This window comes from Lycorma delicatula, chromosome 4 (genome assembly GCF_047948215.1).
Source record: "Lycorma delicatula isolate Av1 chromosome 4, ASM4794821v1, whole genome shotgun sequence".
NCBI lineage: Eukaryota > Metazoa > Arthropoda > Insecta > Hemiptera > Fulgoridae > Lycorma > Lycorma delicatula.
The window spans coordinates 82,245,759-82,272,430 of NC_134458.1; the positions used below are offsets into that span (position 1 = coordinate 82,245,759).

General features: G+C 28.5%; 1 protein-coding gene across 5 annotated transcripts in view; it reads right to left on the reverse strand.

The window, feature by feature from the left end:
* Positions 1-26,672, reverse strand: part of PIP5K59B (Phosphatidylinositol 4-phosphate 5-kinase 59B) — a 220,564-nt gene that overhangs the window by 101,338 nt on the left and 92,554 nt on the right. For 3 of the 5 annotated variants that reach the window (XM_075363436.1, XM_075363437.1, XM_075363440.1), the window contains exon 17: positions 14,942-15,154. The exons of the other annotated variants lie outside the window; for them this stretch is intronic. In XM_075363436.1, coding sequence (XP_075219551.1) covers positions 14,942-15,154 — 213 coding nt within the window. The remainder of the gene's footprint in view (positions 1-14,941; positions 15,155-26,672) is intronic. 5 annotated transcript variants of the gene reach the window in all.

A 26,672-nucleotide genomic window follows, 5' to 3' on the forward strand; every position in this document is an offset into this window, starting at 1 on the left:
TCTCGATCAGCTAATTGTTTTGAAATATTAAGAATTTTCCAAAGTAACAGATAATTACATTTGGCAATTTTATTTTAATCAATAAAAATAACATTTCTCCCAATCACATACAATACTTATTTTTACAATCAAGTTGGTACGTCTTCACATTTATTTGTTGCCATCATTCTTATGATACCGCCTACAGGAGATCTTGCAGGGTTGCAATGTAAACACTGTTGTAAGCCTAAGTAATATAAATTAACAAATGATGTTTAAGAAAAAATAAATAAATGAAAAAAATAAAAATTCCAATAAATTTTCATCAGAAGAACATTTAATGTTCATATCACTTAATTCTTAAAGAAATATAAAATTTTATTATATAGTTTAAAAAATAGGATATTTTGAAATTTATTAAATAAATAATTCACCAAATTTGAGGAAATTAATAGATAACTACAATTAAATAATAAAAACTACTTAAGAATCTTCATTTTAATTTATTAAAATTTTAATTTTGTCACCATTTTTAACTTTTTTTGTTACCATTTTATCTATCACCAAAGTTAAAAAACATTGGGTTTAGTTAAATTTAAATGAATGCATACTAGCAGAATTTATTAATGGCAAAATTTATGCTTTTACCATCCTTGAAACGTGTATATTTCTATTTGTATTTATTTACTTTGCTTAATTGCATATGCTCCTATTTGGTAAAATTTTTGAATATTATTTCCTTTTAATATATACTCTAGCAAATAGATATACAACAGTCACATGTGATCATCTGGACCTCTCTGCCGGATTATATTCCATCAATCAGAAATCCAAACAGTCGAATAACCTATTATTTTATTCCTTATGTATACTGATGGTTTTCAATTTAATTTGATATACAATATCTAGATACAAAGCTCACAAAAATACTTTTACTTCAGTAAAATTGTTTAAAAATATATATTATGATTATAAAATACTATGAAAACTCAGAAAGAAGTTGAAGAAACTAAGTTTTTTTCTACTCATAAAAATTTTAGAAACAAATTTATTTTAATATTATTATAAAAAACTTATCTATAATAGTTAAAATATAATGCAAAAAAAAAATTAAATTTATATGCTATTTCTTTTTAAGAAAATCTGTTAATGGGCGTTTGCTATAGAAATAATTTTCATATATAATAAAAAACATATCGCAAAACATTTTTACGACAAAGACAGCAATTCATTACTGAAAAATATATGAAAAAAAATTGTTTGATCCTAACACCATTTATGTTACAGTTATTAATTTCACACTAATTATCTTCATGAATAAGGTAATGAAGACCTGTCACTATAAAATTTTGTTAAAATTTTTGTTTCAACATTAAATCTGCATCGGTTAAACTATATAGACATAAGACTGAAATATTAATTATATAATATATATATATATATATATATATTTTTTAATTTAAATAATTCAATAACATATTAACCACTGTGGTAATAAAATTGACTATTAAATAAAACATATACCACGAAAACACAGTAAATAAATAGATAAGTTAAACTTACCATATTTATTCCAAGAATCGATTTTCACGAGATCCACATTTTCAGCTGTTATTAAATTCCTTAATTATATTTAAACATATTTATTTATGATTTGTTAATTTACCAAAATTTTCAAAAAAAATATTGCTATTTATTATGAATGAATATGCAAATTCTGCTTTCCAGTAATACAATGATATAATATTTAAAACAACATATTTTCCTTTGTTCTATTGTCATTATTGCTTACCATTAGATTGTATTTTTATTGCGTTTTTAATTAAATCATCATCTTCGAATGTGATTTGGTGGTTAAAATTTTATATTTTTGTTTATAAATGAAGTATTTCTCAAGTATATACATTTTTTTATCACTATTACAAACTTTAAAAATTATTTTTGTACTCAGTAATACTGTTTTCATTCTAAAAAATGGTCAGCTACATCAGATATACCTCGTTTTTTTGTTTTTGTAAGCTGTGTAATGTTCCATAATTTTTTTTTTAATGATCTGTTGGTTTTACCAATATAAATATTATTACATCCCTTGCATTTAATTTTGTACATTTCTCTTAATTCCTCTCTATTATTTTTTAAATATTTTATAATGAGATTATTCGTCCATAATAAATATCGAAATTTAAAAAAAAGAATTGATAAATTAACAAATCATACATAAATATATTTAGATATAATTATAGATTAATAGCAACTGAAGATGTGGATCCCGTGAAGAAAATTGATTCTTGGAATTAATGTGGTAAGTTTAACTTATCTATTTACTGTATTTTGGTGATTTATATTTCATGTAGTATATATATGTAAAATTTACTAACATACTACAATTTAAATACAGATTATCAATTAAAATAATATTACTTTAATATGTTTTAAACCAATTGGTCCAGACAATCACCAGACACTTAATAATTAATATTTGAATGATCAGTGTGCCACTTTTGTTAATTTTAAACTTTATTTGTATGCTTATGTTTTGCTAATTCTATATTAAAGAAAGTATTGTTGATTAAAATGTTAATATTATTATTAACTTAATATTTTAAAAAGAACAAAGGAAAAGATATTACTAATAACAGTTTTATTAGGATAATAAATACAAATGGGAATAAATAACAGAAATTAAAATAAACAGTAACATTAACTTTTAAACATTCAAGCATTAAAGATTTAAGTTTAGTTGGAAATAACAAACTTGAATTTAAATCCATGTTATCTTAAATTATTTTTTTTTTATTGCATCTCCATGTTCTTATATCATTTTTCAGGTTTACTTGGATCCTATCCTTACGAGAAAGAAATAATGCCTTAATATTAGTAAAGTGATTCCCCTGCAACTCCTGAAATTTTTTTTGGCTACACAAATCTAGAAGTATACTTCTTCAGTGAAAATGTAACAGTGTCTGAGAAATCAAATCGAGATATACTACATTAATGGAGGATGACAATAGGACCTGATGATGACAGATTATTGGTCAAAATACTGTTAACTATTGTGATTTAACGAAATAAATAATTGCCACGGTAAACTACCATGGTAAAAAAAAAACCAGAATAACTGCAATTTAATCATAAACTAACAATAAATAGTTAGTTTTCTATAAAGTAACTAAATACACAGAAGACAGTGAGTGAATCATGGTTTTGTATTATTATTATTATTATTATTATTTACTGACCATAAAGAAATTAATTCATTTATATTCATGACATATGCTAAAAAAAAATATAAAACAGCATTATACAGAAAAAAAATGAAAACGGAAGCATATGAAAGTAAAGTATGAAAAATTGGATATAGATAACATTATTTAAAAGCAAAAGTAATTTCCAATTATTTTACAGAAAATAGTATCAACAAGAACTTACGATTTCAATTACAATAACTGACAACATGCTGGTATGTGTTTAAAAAAAAGGTTCCTGTTATTAAAATGGGATTTTGGAAAATTACTTTAAGAAAAAAAATCAGCTAACTCAATTAAATGAAAACTGTAATTTATACAGGTACAGTGTAACTTAATAGAAATATGTCTCATTAAACATTTTGATACATTAATTTTATGCCAAAAATTTTACACTATTCATACACTTTTTGTTGAGTTACAAAATCTTAAACATTTTGGAAATACCTCTCCAATTTACAAAATGCCTTTTTTTGGTTTCACTTACTTGAAAATTATAAATAAAACATAGTCGCATTTAGAATTTCAACAGCTTAATATAAAATAAATGTATTTTTACGGTGAGATATCATCATAGTCAGAGCACAATGACATGAGCAGTTAACATTAAGGAAAGGTCAAACAATAATAACTAATAACAGATAGATATAAGTGTCATATCATCTGACAATATTTTACACAGTGGTAATCTCACAGGTAATTTAACAAAAGTAAGATGCATGGAAAAAGACAACTTTTTGAAATATAGAAAAAGTTTTAACTGCTACAAGAACAATTAATAAAATTCATCAAGTAGAACACTAAAAACAATTTATTTTTATTATATTTTGTAATTCATCAACAGTGGATGATTTCAATGAAAAAATAGAATAAACCTTTATTCATGTATAAGCGGTATAAAGTCATGTTATATTCTCAAGATACCAGGTCTGAATTATTGATTATAGTCCAACAAATGGCAGCCAGAAGACAATATTAATATAAATGTCACATATAGCAAATTTAACATAGTACTTGCTGAAGACCCTATACACAGAAAGCTAAATGCTTGCTTAGCATTACCTATCTGAAATCAAAATGACACAAACACTAAATTTAAATACAAAGCCTACCATAAAAATTAACTATCGTAATGCTTACAAATGAAAAATAAACTGCACTCTATAACTGTGAATAAAATATTTATGAAAACCATAGGTCAGTAGTGATGGTAACTTATATTGTGGAGGAGAGTGAAAAGTTACAGATTTAATGCAAATATTTACTCATCATTTAATGAAAAAGCCAGAAAACAGATAGACACAAAACAAGAGAGCATTTTTAAAGGTAAACCCTATGATATACTGAAAACAATTAAAAATACACATGCCCTTGAATATAATTAATTGTAATTCTTACAACCTAAAGATTCTTCCATAATGCCCAGAATGAATGTTTTGAAGAATGCCTAGAATCTTAAAATAAATAAAATAGCGTGGAATAATGATAAATGCTAAAAATCAAAGCAACATTTGATAAATTGTAGATAACTCAAATTAAATGACTGTAGGTGCAACTTCTATTTGTCTGGCTAACTATATACAACTGACATATTTGGTTAACAGCCTAAGTAATCAATGCCAACTATTATTATTATTAAGTAATCATTAATAACACTTAAGCAGTTTAATTCTTTTAAGTCGGTTAAGCAAATCTATAATATTTTTTTCTTTTATAAAAGCTCACACTTTCTAAAACAAAAAAACAAAGATAGGGAAAAATGATGAAAATTTTTTCAAAAACACCATAAGTTACTACGATGCATATTCATAAAGTAAGGGCTGTTTGGTCATTAAAAAAGATTAACACGTGAGAAAAGGTTTTCATTTACAGGTTTAGTTTACTACATATCTACTTCACTTTTCCACATAATCACCATTCAGTTCTAAGCACTTTTCGTAATGCTGCACCGGTTTCATTAACTCTTCTGCTTAGAAGTTCACGGCCTGGGAATTGAACCAGTTGACAACGGTAGTCTTGAGTTCATAGTTTTCAAACCACTGTTCACCAAGCCACTTTTTCAAATTCAAGAAGAGAAAATAGTCGCTAGGTGCAAGGTCGGGACTAATGGAGGGTAGTCAAAAAGTTCCCAATGAAGATCTTTAATCTTCTTCTTTGTTAAATCAGCAGTGTGAAAACACATTTTCATGAAGGAGGATTACGCCAAATGACAGTTTCAAATGTCATCAATTTTGGATAGCACATCTCAGTTTGGTGAGCATTTCACAGTACACGTCAGCTGTAATTGTTGATCCACATTCCATGAATTCAACCAAAATGATGCCCTTTTTGTCCTAAAAAATGGTAGCCAACAATTTTCAACTCGAGTACAGAGATTGCTTAAACTTTTTCGGTTTTGGAGAACTTGAATGGCGCCGCGGCATTGACTGTTGTTTTGATTCTGCATTGGTGTAGGATATCCAGGTCCCATCACTCGTAACAATGTGGAAAAACAAATCATCTCTTATCTTGTCAATAGTGGTCCACAGACGCTCATCTACTGCACATTCTTTGCTCTTTTCCAAAGAATGCAGAAGAGCATTCTAACACTCTGTGAGCATTTTTGGTACCCACCTTGCATACAATTTGTGATATCCGAGCTTTTCTATGACAATTGTGTAGATAGAGGTGCATCTAACATGTGGAAATTCATCAGCCAGAGCACTGATCGTCAATCGCTGATCACATCACAGTTTTCGGTTCATTTGTACAACAATTTTGTCAGTCTGAATACTGGGCCTGCCGAAGTGGCAGGCCCAGTATTCAGACTGTATTCAGTATTCAAAGAGCGAAGTTCTCTTTGTCATGCACATTTGTACAGCCATTTTTAAAGTCTTGACACCACTGCCTAAGCTTTCCTTCACTCATTACTGTAGGTACATACACTAGGGACAACTCCTGATGAATTTCAGCAGCTGAAGATCCTTTTGCACATGAAAATCGAATCACAGCACGCACTTCACAACTGGTGAGAGAAACAATTGTCGTGGATATTGGGATCTGCATTCACCGGCAGGCAAACGACTACTAAATCAAAACTACAGATGCAATGGTTCGTAAATAGCTGATAAATGGCCATGCATGCATGAAACAGTGTTCAGACCCGCTAATATTTAAATATAAGCCGGCGACCCTTACTTTAAGAATGTGCCTCATACAAACATAATTTCATATGCTGCAATCCTACTAATTAATTTATAAACTACAATTTTTAATATTTTATAATTACTTAGGTAACTTACTATAAGTTGTTAATACAGAATGCATAATCTAAAACACAACAAATAACATGAACCCAAGAAGCAATCATTAAGTAATGTTTAAAATAAATCTAAGTTAAATCAAAAACCTAGAACAATATTAACACTTACAAACAATATTAACATATACAACCACAACTTTAAAAAGATATTTATAAAAAGGGCATTACTGCCAAAGAGTCAGTGTAAAAAATTTCATCAGAATTATAATGAATAAATACATCACAACACCAACAACATGAACATTATTCACAATAAACAATGGAGAATTTTAAAATGGGGGCTTTTAGCAAAAACATAATTCAGAGATTATCAACAATAAAACTACAAAAAAAAGTTTAACAATTTAAAGCTTTTTACATTAAAATTTATGAACTATCTCACACCATTTCCTCACTTTCAAATGAAACAGGTATATCAATGCTTATGACAGGTTTTTCACTGATACCGCAGTTGCATTTATTACAAGAAACACTGGTTGTACTTGACACGGTTTCAATGTGAATTTCTGGACTAAGAGGCTTATTAGAATTTTGCATTACAATTCTTTTATTACAATTCGATCTAGTTTGTTTACGTAACTGTGCAACTCTTGGCGATAAAGGAATATTCATTTTAACAGGGCTATAACGATAAAAACAATTATCATCTCTACTAAGCGGTGACACTGATGCTGTTGGACTTCTACGGCGATTATGTTTACTACTTGACCTAATGTCTCGAAAACTCAAACGATTACCACTCGATATAATTAAATCAGGACTTATGGAAGAAGTTGAGGATGGATGGGAATAATATGCTTCAGGAGAACGACGTAGATCGAGGCTCAGACCCAGCAAATGAGCTGACAGAAAGAAAATACTCAGTATTAATTGTTAAAAATAAACCGTTCAATTTTTATATATAAACAACAAATATTAACAAAAAAAAATGATATAATTATAGAAACTGTAATTTATATTATTACTACTATAAAGCAACAGACTGAAAAAGAAATTATATTGTTTCATCTTTAATTTATTTTATTAACAAATTTATTCTATGAAGCCATTCATAATCTAGCAAAATAGAGCTATAATAACTTCATTTAAATTATATAAAAAAGCTGACATCAATTTGCCAGATATAAAATGAGAAGAATCAATAACAGTTTTATTTAATATAAAGATAATATTATTTCTCCACAGACATCCCATAAAATCTTTCTAAAAAATATATCAAAAGTCCACAGACTGGACTTCAAGTTTTACCTGCAGAGTAGAAAAATAACCATTAAAAATGAAAAATCTTATTTTTTTTCTTTAAGAATAATGAAATTTATAATAAAAACGTACCAGAACAAAATAAGGGCAGTTTAAAACTACAAGTGAGGTTATAATTTCTTCCAGAGGACAAACATTTATTCCAGAATAACCATAAATAGCACTTACTTTTTTTTAATTTCACCACTTTTCTTTTTTTAATGCTTTTTGGTGGATTTTGATATACTTGTATTTTATGCTGATCTGTTTACATTGAGTTCATTTAAAATACATAATTACAATACTTTTAGAGCACAAATAGTAATAGAAGTAAACTAACTGCAATTAACAAACACATCAGTATAAAATACAACATATAAATAACAATAAGTATACTAATACTACACTTGGAGCTGCAAAAACTCAATATGTAGAGTAGATGTCAAATCAGAACTAGCTGTTTAAATAGAATACCATGGCAAAACTGTTTATCCAGTAGAAAAAACTGAAACCTTTATTGTACACAATGGTTTTAAATTTTTTTACCGAAAGGATTATTTCTTAAACATAACTATTTTTGAAAATAAAAAAAAAAATTATCAATAAGACAGATGAAGCTTCAATTTTCTGTGTATTTTAGTATGTTAACCAAAATGTTTTGATGTTAATAAAAATTAGAATAAACATTTCAGCTAAAAATATAAAATATATTCTTCTACAACTCGAGTATATGTTGATAACTTAAAACTGCAGTATCTGCTTTTAACTGCGCAATAAAAATAAAATTCAACAATCTTCAGCAAAGTATGAATTAATTCTTTTAAAAAAATTAAACTTCAATAAGATGCAACTAATCTAACTAACTCAGTGTACCAAATACATAAATTTATTATAAACAATACAATAAAATGAAATAGCACATGATGGAAATGTTTTACATAGAATACAAAAATGAGAACTACAGTTGAATTACTACAGTAGAATTACAGTTTATAGTTGATAAAAAGCCTGAAAATATGCAGACTTGCTCATAGCAATAAAATATTACAATTACAACAATAAACATTGTCACCTAAAAAAATTAATATTTACACTACATACAGCTTCAATAGAAATCATTTACTGTCATATGTATCTATTCTTTTTATTTTAATAATAAATATATGTTAACTTTATAAAAAAATAATAAATACTAAAATTTTACTATTACAAAAATGTTAATTATTAAAAATTTAAGAAAAAAATCTACTGATAAGAGAACACACACAACATATATGTATATATCCAATTCTACTGATACATGCATATTGTAATGTGCACATATACATCCATCATTCAAACAACAAAAACAAAGAAAAAAATGTTCAGTTAATAATCGAGAAGACATCTAAAAGGATGTATTCGGAAATTTGAAAATTTGAAGAAACATCATAAAGATCTTCAAACAATAGCAGATTGTAGATCAGTAACAACATCCCCAAAATTAGTTTGCGGTATATACTCTTTTTAAAGGAGGAAGGAAAAATTTAACCATGAAAAACACAAAAATGTAAAAGGTAATATTATTTTTAACTTTATGTGCAAAAGAAAAGTAATTTAATTTTACCCATACAATAGAAATCCAACAATTAGAATCCAAATGGAATTAAAGTGTTATTTGTGCAATAATAACCCAATAAAATTCCTACAGAACATAATTTTTAATTGACTACAGTTTTACTTATCTAAGGCATAGTGGGTCCTATATAAAAATGTAAACTACATTGCAACAGAAAAGTTGGTTTGACTCCAGGAATATGTACAGAGTACTACATCCTCAAAAATTGAAGAAAGCAAAATAATAATATAAGTCCAATAGTAGATGTAATATAATATCCAGTAGCACAGAAATTAACAATACTGGCAGCAGTTTCCAACTGTAATGAGCTCTGCCACTTTTAAGAAAATACCCTCTAAAAATAGCAAAATGCTTGGCTGCATCTTTTACACTAGACCAGTACAAAAATTTAAGGATTAATAATAAACAGGAAACAAAGAGCAAAAAATTCTGTTTATATTCGAGTCATACTTAGCCTGTAAATAGTGACCTGAATTCCAAACACAAGTACTAGCAATGGTGCCAACTGCTTTACTTTTCATAGTCTACTTTACCCAATTCTACTTTCTAGTGTTAATCTCAATTCAATGAAAGTAAGAGATAAATACCATGTATGTGATTATTGAGAGATAGCAATAAACGCCTTTGAAATTAAAAAAAAAATAAAATTAAACCAAGTAAGTTACATTTTAAATTTAAATTAACATCTTAAGTTTTTTTTTTAAATAATTTTTTTCATTTTTATTTTTAAATACAAAAAAATTAAAATTATCAATGGAATCTACAATATTCTCTAAATACAGCATTTTATAAAGAAGAGAAGGTTGTTACATGATATATAATAATTATTATAGGAGGGAAATTTTTACTGGGTAGTATATTTTTCCATTAACGTATTAACTTTATATTTTCATATTTTTTCAGGTCATATTTTTTTAGTTAAGAGAGACAACTGCCTCCATAACAAGGAAATTTTATATCCCAAAAACACAATAACCACCATATTCAAGTTATAATGCACTATCTGACAGTCTATCAGCAACTCAAATTACATTTATAAAATAATTTTAAAAGAATCTGAAGTTACATTTCCCACCCTTTAAATAGTTTTAAATCTAAGAAAAACTTTTCCTGGAGCAGACATTACTGTTTACTTTAAAATTAGGACAGCTGTTCTGTATTGTTTTCTGAAATCCTCTTGGGATGTGAACTGTGATGTTCTCGTAAAATATATAGTAGTGCTTTTGAAAACTAAGATAATTTCAAATTTCAATAACACAATACAAATTGAGCATGGATGATATAAAAGACATGAATGTTTATGTAAATTAACAGCAAATTCTATAACTAGCAAAATTAAAAAGAAAAAAACATAATGCGACATATGTTTCGTCTACAATATATGTCACTGATGATGACACTTAGATTTGAAAACTATTGTATCTTTCACAAAGAAAGTTTCTAAGAGTGTATCAATAACAGTAGTGGGACTTCAGCAACAGCAAATGAAGTGTTTTATATTTTCCAGACATTCATATGACATTGGCAGTTAAAATCTGACTGTTTATAAAATGCTCTGTTACCTTCTATCATTTTGTTTAATACAGCAAGTTAAAATCCTTTTTCTACCACTTTAATTGCAGTTATTTATGGTCAAGATTATGGGGAGGGGAAATGTTTTCTTTTTCACACCAGTAATAATTAAACTAACAGTTTTTTTTAAATGTACGTAATGTGATTTATAAAGAAATAATTTTACATTTTGATAAGTGTTCATTTTTAATCTTTTTTATCTCCTAGAAACATACAAGTAACACACATGCTTGTGCATGTGCTTTTCATAATATTTGGTTCAACAATAAGAATGTTAGATCAAGTTATGAACAAATCTGATTTACATGATTAAAACTATAATGGATCAACAGCTCATTAGCAAGTTAAATAAAATATAAAACAAACTGACCGCATGAAGTAACAAAAAAAAAACTCTCCCATGTATAAAACAAATATTAAATTAACATGGAATTTATGCTTTTTCACCAGTTAAAAATGTTAATTATAAAACAATTGACAGTTCTAGGTTCTTTAAAGTAACCTGCAATCAACAACCAAATAATAAGTTTCTCAAGTTGCCAAACAAATAAAATGCGTGACAGAAAGATTATATGTTCCTTCCAGTGATATACATGTATTTATAATTTATTATATAATTACAATGGACTGTAAAAAAAAAAGTTCTTCACATGTGAAAACTATATAAACTTTCCTAGTTATGCTACATAAACAACCATTTTATTTAAAATAAAACAACATAGTTTAATTCCTTAATCGAGTAAAAAAAACATAAACCAAATTGATTGATGACATATACAGTCATACACTAATACAGGCAGAAACAAAGACTACCTTCTTGTTTAAGTCAGACCACAAAAATAATCTTGTATCTCATTTTAAAAATAAGTGAAAACTAAATGAAACGGTATAATTTGCTTCTCTTGCAACGTGATGGTCAGCAATACCTGAAATACCTTTATGAATAGAATCTAAAATGAAAATACTTCAAGTAAAAACAGAATTTCAATGTTTAATAAGCCAGTTCCTATAACAAAGTCAAAAAATTGCACTTAGCGAAGAATTAGGTGTAATTTTCCTGAATAACTACATATTGTTAGCACTTTTTAGCTAATGATCTCATTAGTATTTTCCAAAATAATATAATAAATAAAATAAAATATCTCTTAAATAAGTAAACAATTCTATTTCTAACACAAAATTCTTATTTTGGAATGTAAAACTATAAGAGGCAACTAACAAATGCAATATATAAAATAGTTAAAAAATTAATCAATATTTAACTTAAAAATGGCGATATGGAAGACATATGAAATTTTATGGATAAAACTGCATCATATATGTTATATTTTCTTGTTAATAAACATTGATAATAGAACTAATGGGTTAAAAATGGAATGATACAATCGTACAACTTATAACTCATAATTATAATAAAAAGATAACATCTACTTCTGAATACTAGTAATAAAAAAAAATCTGAAATATGAATTAAATTATGATAACTTGAAAACTGAACAATTTATAATGAAAAAAGAAAAGAAAAACCAAACAAAAAAAATACAAATACCCTAAAATTCTAATGAATTCACAATTTAGATTTACAATTAACGTTCTACAGCCATGAAAAGCAACTTTGCAGGAAAATAACTATATTAATCACAAATATTTGGATACAAAATCACGAAAACTACTGCCATTATATAAAAAAAGACATGCAAAATGATCATAAAAATGTGATAATGCTTTTAAAATAAGATTAATATAAAAAAGCAATAAGTAAAAATTAAAACAAATACTCAAACGATTAAAACAATGGTAACATTAATAAACCACCATCAAATACATGCATACCATCAAGTGATATTAATATACTGTGATCCTATTATAATCTCATAATTCATTCATAAGTCATTGTATTATATATATATATATATATATATATTTCATTATAAATTCATTACAATTTCATTATTTTTTTAACTACAAGAACAAATAAAAAAATTAATAAACATTAAAGAAAATGGAATATTACCAGGTAACACCTCCATTTATAGTTACATAAATTAAAAAGCGATTTAAATCTCAACAAATATATATATTTATGTTTCCCCTACTAACTGCAGACATTGTGTACTACATTATTCCTATAAAAAATGTAAATTAATTTATTGTTTTATATTATCTGCGATAATAGTTCATACATATGTGATGCATACAAAAACATCTTAGATAAAAGTGACAGTAGTCAGAATTCCTTTAATGATTTTATTGTACGGCAACCTCTACAGTAAATAAAGTAAAGGAATCATTTGTAGTGCTAAATAATATCTGCATTTCAGAGGGCTTGACATGCTGTAATGTAATAGTATAGATTCAATGAATAAAGCAACAGGAACTATTTAATTTGTCACTCTCCTTCAATAAGTTTGACACAAGATATTCTTGTTATTTTTGAGATTGGTACGTTTTTTTTTTTTTTTAGCATCCCAGCACATAATGGAGCAACAGTCTCATGTCAAATCGCCAACAGCTACTACAGTCATACAGTCATGCCATGTAATATAGAGATGTGCACATATGAATTACCTAAGCTAGATAATATTTGAAAAACTCATAGTTACATATTTATTAACCAAAGCAATGAATGAATCTAAACAATAAAAACAATTGATGAAGCTGTGAAATGCATTTTTTTTATAAAGAGAAAATAAAGAATGCGTAAAAATAATTCCACAATATGTTACTTGTATTTTACTGTTTAATATAATATACTGATTTAGACAGTATTATTAAGCAAAAAGCAGTGGTATTCAAAATAAAATGTAACTAAGATTTATTTCAGCTTCATAATCTTTTTATAATACACTTCTACCACCATACCTTATAACTTGAATTAAAACTGATGACAAAAAAAAGAATGATTTATATAACTACTGGAAGTATATACTGAAAATACAAAACTAAAAAAAAGGCTGATCAATCAGAAGCATAACAATTTTTTCCCTAAAATAAGTGCAATGACCCATAGAAGTAAGTAATGGCAAACCGTAAAGCAAAGTAAGTAATGTTACCATCTTCATACTGTAATTGAACTTTCAATATTTTGTATTTTAAGTAGACAAATTACAAGTTAAAGCTTTACAGAAAGGTATTTAAATTAGATAAGAACATGTTACACAAACTACTTTGACATCCTTAATTTTTACTAAGTTTTTATCTTGCATATTCTGATAATCCAGTTTAAATAACTGAAAATCTGTAAGATTTTGGGATTCCTCATCTTTCAACTAATGAATTCACCTGTGTCAGAGGTAACCTGTAATATGACCATACAATTCAAACAATGGATGTAATAAATGCATTATGTGCTTGTTTATGAGAGCAATTTCCTGTTCCAATACTGACAACAGCAAAGTGATATAGCAATTTATTATGTAATATATAATTAGCAATTTCTGAACTGTGAATCAAGAACTACAATTCAAGTTTCCAATCTGCTTGACTTCTATCAAACAGAATTAACATAACTGATTTGTATCTTCTTGCTTACTTAAAGAGGTCTATAATTTGCCTAAATCACATTATCCTTAAAATTAAGCCTACAATTTGTCTTTCCACTCTTCTTTCTAGATACTGGCCATCTAATAATATAGAAATTAATTACAATAATCGTTAATTCTTGCTCATAATTTTCTATTTCTTAGCACTAAATAATTACACTTATAAAGGTTTATAATAAAACAATATTTGTGACACCGATCGTAAATTTTGTTCATCTGTATTAAATGAATTCTTAAAATATTTATATTCTTCAAATTAAAAAAGAAAAAAAAAGATTTAGGGAAGATTAAAATTTAGTTACATATTTAAGGTCATGTAATTTATCAGTGTCAAAAAAAGTATTAATAATAATAAAAGAATATTGGATTATTTTAAATTAAACAGAATCACAGTATATAAAAATTATAATTAAAGTAACACAAGCAATATTACATGATCTCCCACCTCTTCCTGCAGACTCGTGACCTTGTTTCCTAGGACCTCCACGAGGGGGTACAGGAGGGGGCACTCGAGGTGCACCTCCAACTGGAGTATGGGGAGGACCTATACTTCCCCGATCCTTCAGCACTGATGGATAAGAGGGCGGAGAAGAAGGAGGGGGTGGAGTAATAGGTCTTGCAGGAGGAGAGGATGGTAATGATGGACTGGTGGGAGAACCTGGCCCGATGACAGAAAAACAGAACACAAGCATATAATGTTAGTTCACGCAGCAAGAAGAAAAGCAATCACTATGATTCCAGGGCATCAGACAGACTTAAAAAATTGTCTATTATACGAACCTATATCAAAATTGTACATTTTAATAACATTATATATATAAATGAAAATAATCTCTATACCATTAATACATATATTATCTACAAAAAGTTTAATTCACAAATTTAAAAAAATGAATAATATATTGAGTATTCTATAATAAACATTACGTTTTCAATGGGCACATTTATGTTACTTTGTATAATTTTGTATTAACCTGATACAAAAAACAGTAAATATAACAACTGAGTGAAGTTTTTTTTTTTTTAATAGATCAGTTAAATTTTGAAATTGGTTAAGAAATATTTTTAATTTCTTAATTAAATTAAATAGGGCCCAAAAACTACAAATTGAACATCAATTTAATCAGAAAAATATGGCTTTATACGAGCTGGATATACACACATACAAAACTGGAAACTCAATACGAATGCTCAGATATTTATACAAAATATTTTAACTAGGAAAATCTTTCTTAAAAAGGATAATGTATAGAATAAAGGTACCTGAACAAAGTTGTAAAAATTACAATAAGTTTTGGTTAAAAATTTAGAAGTGAATTCAAACCAGTTAACACTTTTAAGTCAATTGATTTTTTTTTGTCAACCAGCACATTTAAAAATTTGGATTTATAAAGAATTGTTTAGTTGATCAACATTTTTGTTTACTATTATCACAGCTTGCTTTGTTTAAAATTCTTTCTATGATAAATTTGAATCTTATTTCTTTTATCATTCTCTTTAGTTTGGTTAACAATGTTTTCAGACAATGTGTGAAGGTACTTTTTAAGTACCTTGATCTATTATACCACGAGCTTTTTCTACTCTGGATGGTGGGTTTTGGGCCAATGTCAGGGAACTGGATGGCTAAAAGAGGATTCAGAAAATCATAGACAAAATTAAAGGTCAATCCTAAATTAGAAATATTTGTAACAATAAGCACAAAAAACTTTAATCCACTAACTTATTACAATCTTAAGTTAACTGATAAAAATGCATTACAATCTATTTTGTATTTCCTGGTTGAGTCTGATAACAGAAATAAACAAACTGACAATAGAGGAAGATTAAATATTTTTTCAACACAACAAAAGCTAGCCAACAGAATTATATTTTACATGTAGGTTTACAAAACTTATTTATTTTCATAAAAGAAATAAATGTTTACTTAACTTCTAATAGACTTTCATCTACATAAAAAATATATAGGAAAATTAGTTGGGATAAAAAGTAGAGTATGCTTACTTTAATATGAAGTTAAGAGAAAGTGTACAAGGATGCTATGATCCATTTTCAAAACTTCTGATCTTATTTTCTTCACATCAAGAGATGTTTTCATTGTATACATTACGAATTTGGAATTTTGAACAACTACTATCAAATAAAAATTGTAGAGGATTAAAAATTATCCTGAGCAAGACTGTAAATAACCCTGATCTCCAGAAGGACTTACAGTTTTTTCTGAGGATAAACTGTCCCCTCATCCTTTCTCTACCACTGATCTGTTCTTTCCTGAAAAGACGACCTGAGTACTGGGTTAACTTCACCTATAAGGCTAACAAAGAAGCAGCTGAGAGAACCAGCTGCTTCCTTCGTGGAGTTTGGTGGGAAGAATAAATTCTCCCAAAAGTTGCAGTTATTTTTCCTATTTCTGGGTCATTGTTGAATGGCTAAGGTGCCATCTGGTAAAGTTGGGACTTCTACTTCTTCCACAATCTAATCTCAAAATTAGAAAACTAGAGTGTTTCATAGCTCTGATTTCATGTCATATTTTTACAACTGTTAAGTGGAAAATTAATGAAGTTTGGTTGAAGGATCATTTTTCAAAAACAATTGATTTTTTGTCAATTCATGAGAAATAATAACATATGCTGTCTGAAATATACAGGAATACTTCAGTGTAGAGGGGATTTTAAACATAGAGTTATATCAGAAAAAATCATTGAAAAAGTTTATAAATTACTCAAAAGAAAAAAATAATAATGAGTGAGAAATAAGCCTCATTTTAAAATCAAACCGATTATGAAAAAATTACACTGAAATTCCCTACCAGATCCAATCACCTGCAGGTTATGCAACATATCATATACTGCATAGTGTCATATACTATAACACTAGCACTATATATATTAAATATTAATATAATAACATAAAATTAAATAAAGGATTTTTCAATTTATCTGTTTCATTTTCTACAATCAAGTAACAAAAATTTATCTTTTAAAATAAATGTAAGTATTTAAATGATATTAAACAGATTATTACAGAACTGTAATAGAACACTGAGAGATGCCAGACAGACTTCAAAATTCTAATAAACATGAAAAGATGCCATTAATGTGATAACTTTAAAATAAAAGAGAAAAAAGAAATATACAGCTGCAACTTACAGATGATAAAACAATAAATTTACAATAACATGCTAAAAGGTAGAAACTACATTAGTAGGTCAAAATGTAATCATGAACTAGAGAAGAACTTGATCATCTTAGACACAGGGGCTATTCAAAAAGTAACTTCTGATTTGTTATTAAAAAAGACACCAATTGATAAAAAAACAATTTATTAAATACATTTTATAGCTACTTTTCTACATAATTTCTGTCTAAATTAACGCACTTGTCATATCTGTGCACAAGCTTTTGAATACCCTTGTCACAAAACTCTGCCATCTGTGAATTAAGCCGGCAGTAATACCATTTTTCAAATTCTCATCATTTTCAAAATGCTGCATTGCTATAACTATTTCATTTTCGGGAAAAGGTGAAAATCACTGGGAGCCAAATCAGGGGTGTGTGGAGGATGGTTAAACAACTCCCACTTAAAAGTGTCGATTTGTGTACTGCAGTATGCGAACAGAAAGAAACTTAGGCATTTGGCACCCATCGAGCAAAAAATTTGTGGAAGTCTAACATCATTTATGATTTCATACAACACTGTTTGCAACATGTGAGGAAAAATTAGGATAATTCTCTTATCGTGAATTGAGGATTTCCTCAAATTTTCACATCGACACTTGCAACAAGTTCACCTGTGACAACTGAGGGTCAACCACTTCTTTCATTGTCATTTATGTTTGTTTAACCTTCCCAAAACAAACAGCATCACACGGTACTGTCACTCATAATATTCCCTTCATAAACTGCACAAAGTTCATCATGAATTTTAACAGCTGAGAAGTTTTTTGGGGAAGGAAACAGATGATTGCACACACTTCACAGTCGGCGGGATTTTCTATGACAGCAGCCATTTTTAACAAGTTTTACAGGAACAAACAAGCAAGTAATATTTCTAATAACACTACTAAAACCCACTGAACTTGGCTATTGAACTACGCATAGATAAATTCGCTATTCCCACTCCTTTGCATATTTCAACAGAAGACTTGAAATAATTTCCAAATAGTCCTCATATAAATATCACCAGTATAAAAAAATATATACACAAAACACAGTGCTGAACAAATTCCACTACGTGGATATGGGAAAGTATTTCAAGAATAAGAGGAGCATTAAAAATACCATAAATTTGTAAAAACTATTTAAATTAAATGACGACTCCGCCTCATGAAAGCAGCTCCACTGCTAATAATAAGAAATATGAATGTACAAAGACGAGTAAAAAATTATCTGCATTCTTTGTTAAACAATTTATTTACACAAAGGTAGGGGTTCAACATGTATATCATTTTTCTATACAGTCAATTCCTTTGTCAATGCACTTGGTCCAGCAGTCTCCAAGCCTGCTTATCAGGAAGGCATTCAGTTGGTCAGAATGCCACTTTTCTACTTCATCCATGTCTATGTCTGTGGATAATCAACAACCTGACGAAACATCATTGAGCAGCTCAATTAGATGAAAATCAGATGGAGCAAGATCTGGGCTGTAGGGAGAAGTATCTCAAAATTTAACTTGATGGTTTGAACGGTGTGGCCAGCCGTGTGCAGGCAGATGTCAAGCAACAACACTTTCTTCGACAATAGACTTCAGTGTATGTTGAGAATTGCTGGCTTCCGGTGTTTATTGAAAATTGTTGGCTTCAGCTTTTTTTCCCAACATTTCACTGTAACTTTCCCTGTTGATCATAGTCCTCTTTTCTGTGAAGTCTTCCCTTTTGCATCCCAAAAAATGGTTAGCATAACCTTTCTGCCAATGGCTCAGTCTTGGACTTTTTCTTTGTTGGAGATCCTGGGTGTTTCCACTCCATATTCTGGTATTTTGATTCTGGCTCATAGTGATGAACCCACATTTCATCACCAGTGACTATTCTGCTTAAAAATGTGTTGCCTTCCTTGTTGAAGTAATCAAGTAAGTGTTGGCAGATGTAAACATGTTTGACCTTGTGTTCTGCAGTAAGATGTATGACCCATTGCTCACAAACTTCACGGAAGCAGAGCTCAGTGCGGATGATTTGACGGGCAGAACCATGACTAATATTCGAAGAAGGCACTACCACATCAATGGTAAAATTGCCTATTCACCAGAACCATCACTCAAGCTTGCTGAATCTTGTCATCCAAGGTGGAGGTTGACAGACGTCCTGGTCCCTCTACATGCATCACACTCATCCGGCCACTTATAAATTTCTGGATCCACAAAAAAAATACTTTTACATGATCAAATGTTGTCCCCATACTGCAATAAAAGTCTACACTGAATCTCAGCCCCCTTCACACCCTCCAACCAGAGAAATTTAATAACTGCTCATTGTTAATCCTTGGTGCAAACTGACACCACTATTTACGAACATATTTACACTAATAGCTGGAAGGCAAATGATGGGGTCAGGATCAAATTTTGCACATGTGATTGTAGTGCAACTCTAAGCACACATGCACAGAAGGCAGTATGACAACCTTGAAGGTGTGTTATGGCGAAAGTGTAGATAATTTTTGAGTTGCCCTCATAATACCAAACCGCAAAATTCTTAGGTTTCATTGTATCAATCACTGAATATGATGTCACTTTTTAAGCTTAGTAATTCGTTTATGTATAAAGGTATTAAAACAAATTCTCATGTTTGCATTGTTCTGAAAATCTAACAAAAAAATTGTGGGTATTAATGAGAAAAACAATGACTATTGTAAAATTGCATGAAAAAATCCACTAATTATAACAATAACTCAGATCATCTTCAAGTAGCAGAATATTACAAAAATATCATCAAAGTACATACTTAATGAACACTAGAAGATACTCCACGAAGTTTCTAATGCCATTTCAATAGCATGTTAAACATGCAGTAAAAATGAATATATCATTTAAGGAACAAATTTAAAATAGCAGAAGACATCTAACTGAAACCACAAAAAACTAATGAATCCACTGATAGCAAGAGGATTTCCAGGACATCGTTCTATCAACGTTAAAATATTGACCCCCCCCCCACCATATTTTGTTATTCCCAGAATATTACAAAGACTTATAAATATGCTTCTTAGAGCATATTATTTTTATATTATATATAACATACTATATTGCTCTATAAAAAGGAATGTTATTTACTAATTCATTACTCTAAATACTGCTATCTAATAATACAGACAATCAATGCAATTACAGAAACGGAAACTCTCGACTACCAGGATTACTCATTAACAGCTTGGTAAGAATTTACTTTTTAAAAACACACTAAATTATTTACGATAAAATAAGCATCTCTGAGAAAGAGATAACGGTTTTACTGAAATATATTTTGCTGGTATAAATCAAAACAATGAACAGAAAACAAATTACACCAACAAAAATTATTCCTTAACTACTGCAGAAGTACAGCATTATAGGAATTGTTAAAAATGAATGCAGTTAAAAAAAAAAGCAAACAGTTGATACAACTATTAAGCATTATGAACCATAATTAAATAAATTAGTTTTAAAAGTATTTTAAAACTGCAAAGCTTTTTTATGAGTTATTTCAGTGAAAATTATATTTAATTCTATTCAAAATTGATATAATGCAGTACAATTTAAATCAGGCTTAACAAAAGAAAAGAAAAAAAAAATCAAATTATATGGACTATATTTATCTTTTAATCTGACTTGGAATGAAATATATTTTATAAAATTTATAAATCTGAAAAATTTAAAAGAATAGAACAAAATATTTTTACACTGTACCTATTAACAAAAACTTAGTAATCTGAAACAGTTTAAAAGATTCTTATACAATTTTAATTGTAATACAATTAAAATATCGTCAAAAAGAACAATTACAATTATTTAAATCTAATAAAATTTTTATTGAAACAATAATATTTTTAGCCAATAATAAATTAATAAAAATATTAAAATAAGGTAGTTTTGGCATTTTTGCCACTGTGTCGACTTTTTAATTATCATTTTTGTAATTTTGATATATTAATTAAAGTTACCAATTTAGAGAAATAAATAGCTTATGTGAATTCAGTTGGAACCAACTATTTCCTGAATTCTTTTTTTGGATATGATTTGTATACCCCCTTAAAAAAAAAAGTTTTAATGAATTGGTCTGTTTTTTGCTCTGAGTACTGAAAAAAAAGATGGGTTTAAAATGTCAATTAATTAAGTATAAAATAGATAAGTCTATTATAATTTCTTAAGCCTGTCAAAGACACCCTGTAAATTCATATTTATTTACACAAAAACAAAGTGTAAAAAGATAATTTTATATAAAAGTACAATTCATTAACTTTTTCTCAATTTATCACATCATAACCACCACCAACACATATACATACATATGCGGATGCGCACATGCGCGCGCGCAGACACACACTAATACAAGACAAAATTCCATCAACAAATAAAAAGTACACTACCAGTATAATAACAATTCCCCAAAAATGATACAGTAATATTTCATAATTTATAAGAAATTTTAAATACTATATTTATTCTAATAATTCATTCTATCTAAAAAAATTTATTTCAATGCCACTACTGCAAAGTGGAGGAGGCTGTGATACTAATTGCAATTCAACCAGTATCAATAACACTATTAAATCAGCAGCAATCAAGAGCTGCAATAATTCATTTTAGACATAAAGCTATATCAAAATCAACTAATTTTTACAAAACTACTACTGAGGATCAAATCACTTCTGACTGGTTCTCTTATCCTACAGTACTCTCTTTCTTTTCCTCCGTTTATAAATCCCATCCCAATAAACCAATGAGTTTTTTATTTATTTTAGTAGTACTTCAAGTCTTGGAGCTTCAGGGATATATTATTATTATTATTTGGGATTCTTGCTTACATCACTCTATTCACTTTCTAAACAAATAAATTAACACAATGAACACGCTTGAAACATTTATTGCGTATTCACAACCTAATACTTCTCAAATTCACAAATCAAACACAGCTTCTGGCACTTCAACAAAAAAGTTATCATTTTTTAAAGAAATGTAAGCATCACATATAAAGATCATTATCTAATAAACTATCCAGAGGAAACTGCACCCATTATTGTTTAATGTCAGTGAATTGTAGATGCTGGTGAATAGTAATGATAATGCACAGATATAGGAAATTGTGTTAAACAAGGGAGTGCCAAGGAAAAAATGAAGGAATGAGGGGTTGTGATGATATATGAAAATGTTTAAAAACAGTTGGGAAAAGATTATTTGCGATAATGAAGAACTACAAATGGACGGAAGAGCCAGAAGATAGCAGATGGTAAAAAGGAGTTAATAAAGTAAGAAGAGAATACATTTGGCAGCAGGTGAAGCAAGAAAAATGGTAGAGAATAGGAGAAGATGGAGAACCCTGATGTATATACAGACCCAAGTGTGTGAATAAGACCAGTTTATTAATAAAAAATATGGCTTTAACCAGTGATTCCCAAACTTTTCCGAGTCGCAGTGCCCATAGTCAATTAAAATTTTTTCATGGTGCCCAACCGTAAGTAAAGGTATGACTACTCATAAGTAACAGATAAAAATAAATAAAACTCATGTATCTTCATTATTTACATTATTTAACTTTTTTTTACTTTATTAACATTAAATTAATAATTATAAATGTCTTAGTTCAATTAATTATGAAGCTTTTACAATATTTCACGGCACCCCTGTGAAAAGGCCACGGCTTCCCGGGGCACCGCAGCACACAGTTTGGGAATCACTGGCTTTAACCATTCAATAATGATTTTATCATCCATATTTCATACTTTTTGAGAAACTACTTCTGATTGGAAATGGCTTTAAAGTTGGTATTTAATTACTGTTATTTTATATCACTTAGCAAATTACCGGTTCCTGAGTTATGTTCTACATCGTGTGCAAAATATTAAGTTGTTAAGGGAGTAGTTACAGTTTCAAACGACTCAATAATCTACCACAGTAAATTGAACACCAAAATCTTTGTATTTATACTAAAGATTTCAGTTAATCGTTACACGAAACCTATTATTTAATCTGTACACAGAATTCAGTAGATTAAAACACAGATCCAAACTTCTACTACGCTTAGTAAAATAATCTTTTTATCAATATAACAGCAGCTAATATCACAGCCTGCACAACACAACAACCGGGTCTCTATTACTGCTCTAGATGTTAATAGCATGTCTAAAACTTATAAATATTCTAACTGTTAAGCAAAAAAATATTTAAGCAAATTATCATCAAAATTTTCTCTCAAACCACTTAAAAGTTACTTTTAACATTTAGTTGCTTTTAAATACAATAAATTAATCAAATTCATATCATCAACCAAATATACAGCAACTTTTTTCATTGTCCTATAACTGCATTTTTTTATTTTATTTTTTTTTATTAATTACACTGTTTTAGTAAATATCTTCAGAAAAAAATTATTCATAGATCTTATGCAATTAAGTTTTAATAAAGATAATGCTTTTTTTAAGCATTTTCTATTGGAAAGTTTTGTTATATGTTTTAAGTTTTAAGCAAAGCATAACAGGATTCAAAGCAACAGGTGTGCAAAAAAAAGAGTTATTTTTTAGGTAAACAAATTTTCAAAGGATATATATATATATATATACATAACTATTAACCTTTCAGAAGTGCATATGTATATATAAATATGCATGTGTTTAAAGCAAATCGCTTACGTGATCCTCACGCAAGTGCATCATAGCATCATATCGGCATATTTGCAATTAAACTAAATCTTTAAATATACTTAAATAATTTTCTAAAGTAAAAAGTTAAAACTGTTATATGGTTTCAATGTTTGCTAGTTAAATTATTACTGATGCTCTCTAGAGAAAATTTTTAAGTGTGCTGCATGTTAGTATCTGTTACTAAACATAAAATAGCTATATTTTCTACAACCTTAATTTGTTTATTCACTGACAAACCCCAAATAATAGTGAGCTTGGAGTGCTAACGATTACTGCCCAATGTAAAATCATGTTCCTAGCTCTTAGTAATCCCCTTACCAAATAGCTGTTCTATTTTTAACAAATGAATGCAACAATTTTGAAATGAAATACAGTCGGCTAAATCTGTACTGTATAACAATGACAAAATATTATCTATTACTAATTACATGGTAAATATTTCAATCGATTGTTATTACTGTAACTTTAATTACTTGACGAAAAATGAATTACCTGTTTAATTTCTAAACTAGAATGCTCTCCTCACTGTCGTCACTATCTTCAGAGTAACTGTCACTAAATAAATAGACAATCAAAGATTCTGTCAGAAAATCTATTAATGATTCATGGCTCCAATATTCACCTTCAATTTTTTTAACCTTTTTACAGGAAGGTTTCCAGTGTTTGTTACTCATCGAATTCATTTTATCTTCATGTAGTTTCTGCACTTCTGATATCTTAAACATTGTGTTGTGGGCTACAACACTGTTGCAAGCCATAACATGTCGTTTTACCTCTGACCAAACAATCTCAATTGAATTTAGATCACGATGGTAAGGTGGAAACCGCAGAACTTGATGCCCACTTCTTTCCACCAATTCATCAAATTGGTATCATTTTCTATTTTGTTCTTAATTAGTTCATACAGTTATTTAAGCATTTCAGATAAAAATGGAATATGATGTTTCTGTAGCCAAACAGTCATGTCTTGTTTCTTGCTTGATAACACTGGAGTTTTTCAGAAAGGGTATAATGATACGGAACATTGTCAATAACTACTACAGACTCAAGAGGAAGGTTAGGAATTACTTTTGCTTCAGCCCACTTCAAATAATTTTTAATATTTATGCTATCATGGTAATCACCACTTTTTGATTTGGCTGTCCAAGTTAATATTGTGTTTGGAATAAAGCCCATTTCAACCCTGATGTGAATTACAATTAATCATTCATCTTCATTTATTGGTAAATAAAGTCCTACACTGCCATCATCAGCTCATGATTTTACCACTGAAAAGATAATAAAACATAGGATTCATCTAAGTATACGATCACCCAGTTACATGCTCTAAAATCACCGATTCCCTGCAAATATGAAATCCTTTTCTGTCTAATATCATGTTTTTCAACTAAAATTTTCCTTTATTTTCTGTTTTGCACCACTTAAAACCTAATTCTTTCAAAATGTTTGTTAAACTAGTTAAAATCAATTAATTAGTTAAAATTAATTAATTTGTTAAAATTAATTTTAATTTTCAATTCTTTACAGAATTTGTTAACTGTTGGCAGCTCCCCTCTCTTTGAGTGATATTCATTCACAGTTCGCCTAACCACACATTTATCAAAATCATCTAATCCAGTAACCAGTTTAGAACATTTCTTTTTTCGAGGTGATCAATGAACATTCTGGCCCCTCGAATTGAACTTCTATTTTTTTTTCTTAGGCTTTGAACCTGAATCCTGGAAATACCACAGGCAGCTGCTGTTTTCTCTCTTCACACTTCTGTATAGCAATTGAATGCGTCATATTTTAATTTTCGTACAGCTAAAGATTCTTTCTTCATGAAATCATATACATTGATTACAATTTTGTGTGCCTGTCTTCAAAGTTTTTTTACCTTTCACAACAGACTTAAATTTAGCCATAACTACTCGTATGTAAATGAACAACTTAAAAAACCTTAAACTACAAACCATAATAAAAACATTTTACAAAATATTCTATCATAGATTAATTGACTATGTAACAAAATATTCAACACACACTGAAAGAACAGTCAGGCAGAACCACAAAACTGAACTTTATATACCTGCAAAAGCAATAGAGAAACAAAAATAAAATAAAAATAATTGTTTGTATTTGAAACATGATGTCACTTTCTTAATACTGTAAACACACAAAAATATATTGCTTTGCAAACAATAGTTGAATCATATTTATACTGTAAGAGATGACCAATCATGGTGTGCCAATGTTTCAGAGAACAATAGTATAGCAGTGAGGTGCAGGCTGATCATCCAAGCTCGCCATTATATGGCAGTTACTGTACCTGCCTATGTCTTTTTTCTGTATAATTTTCATAAACGATGTCGC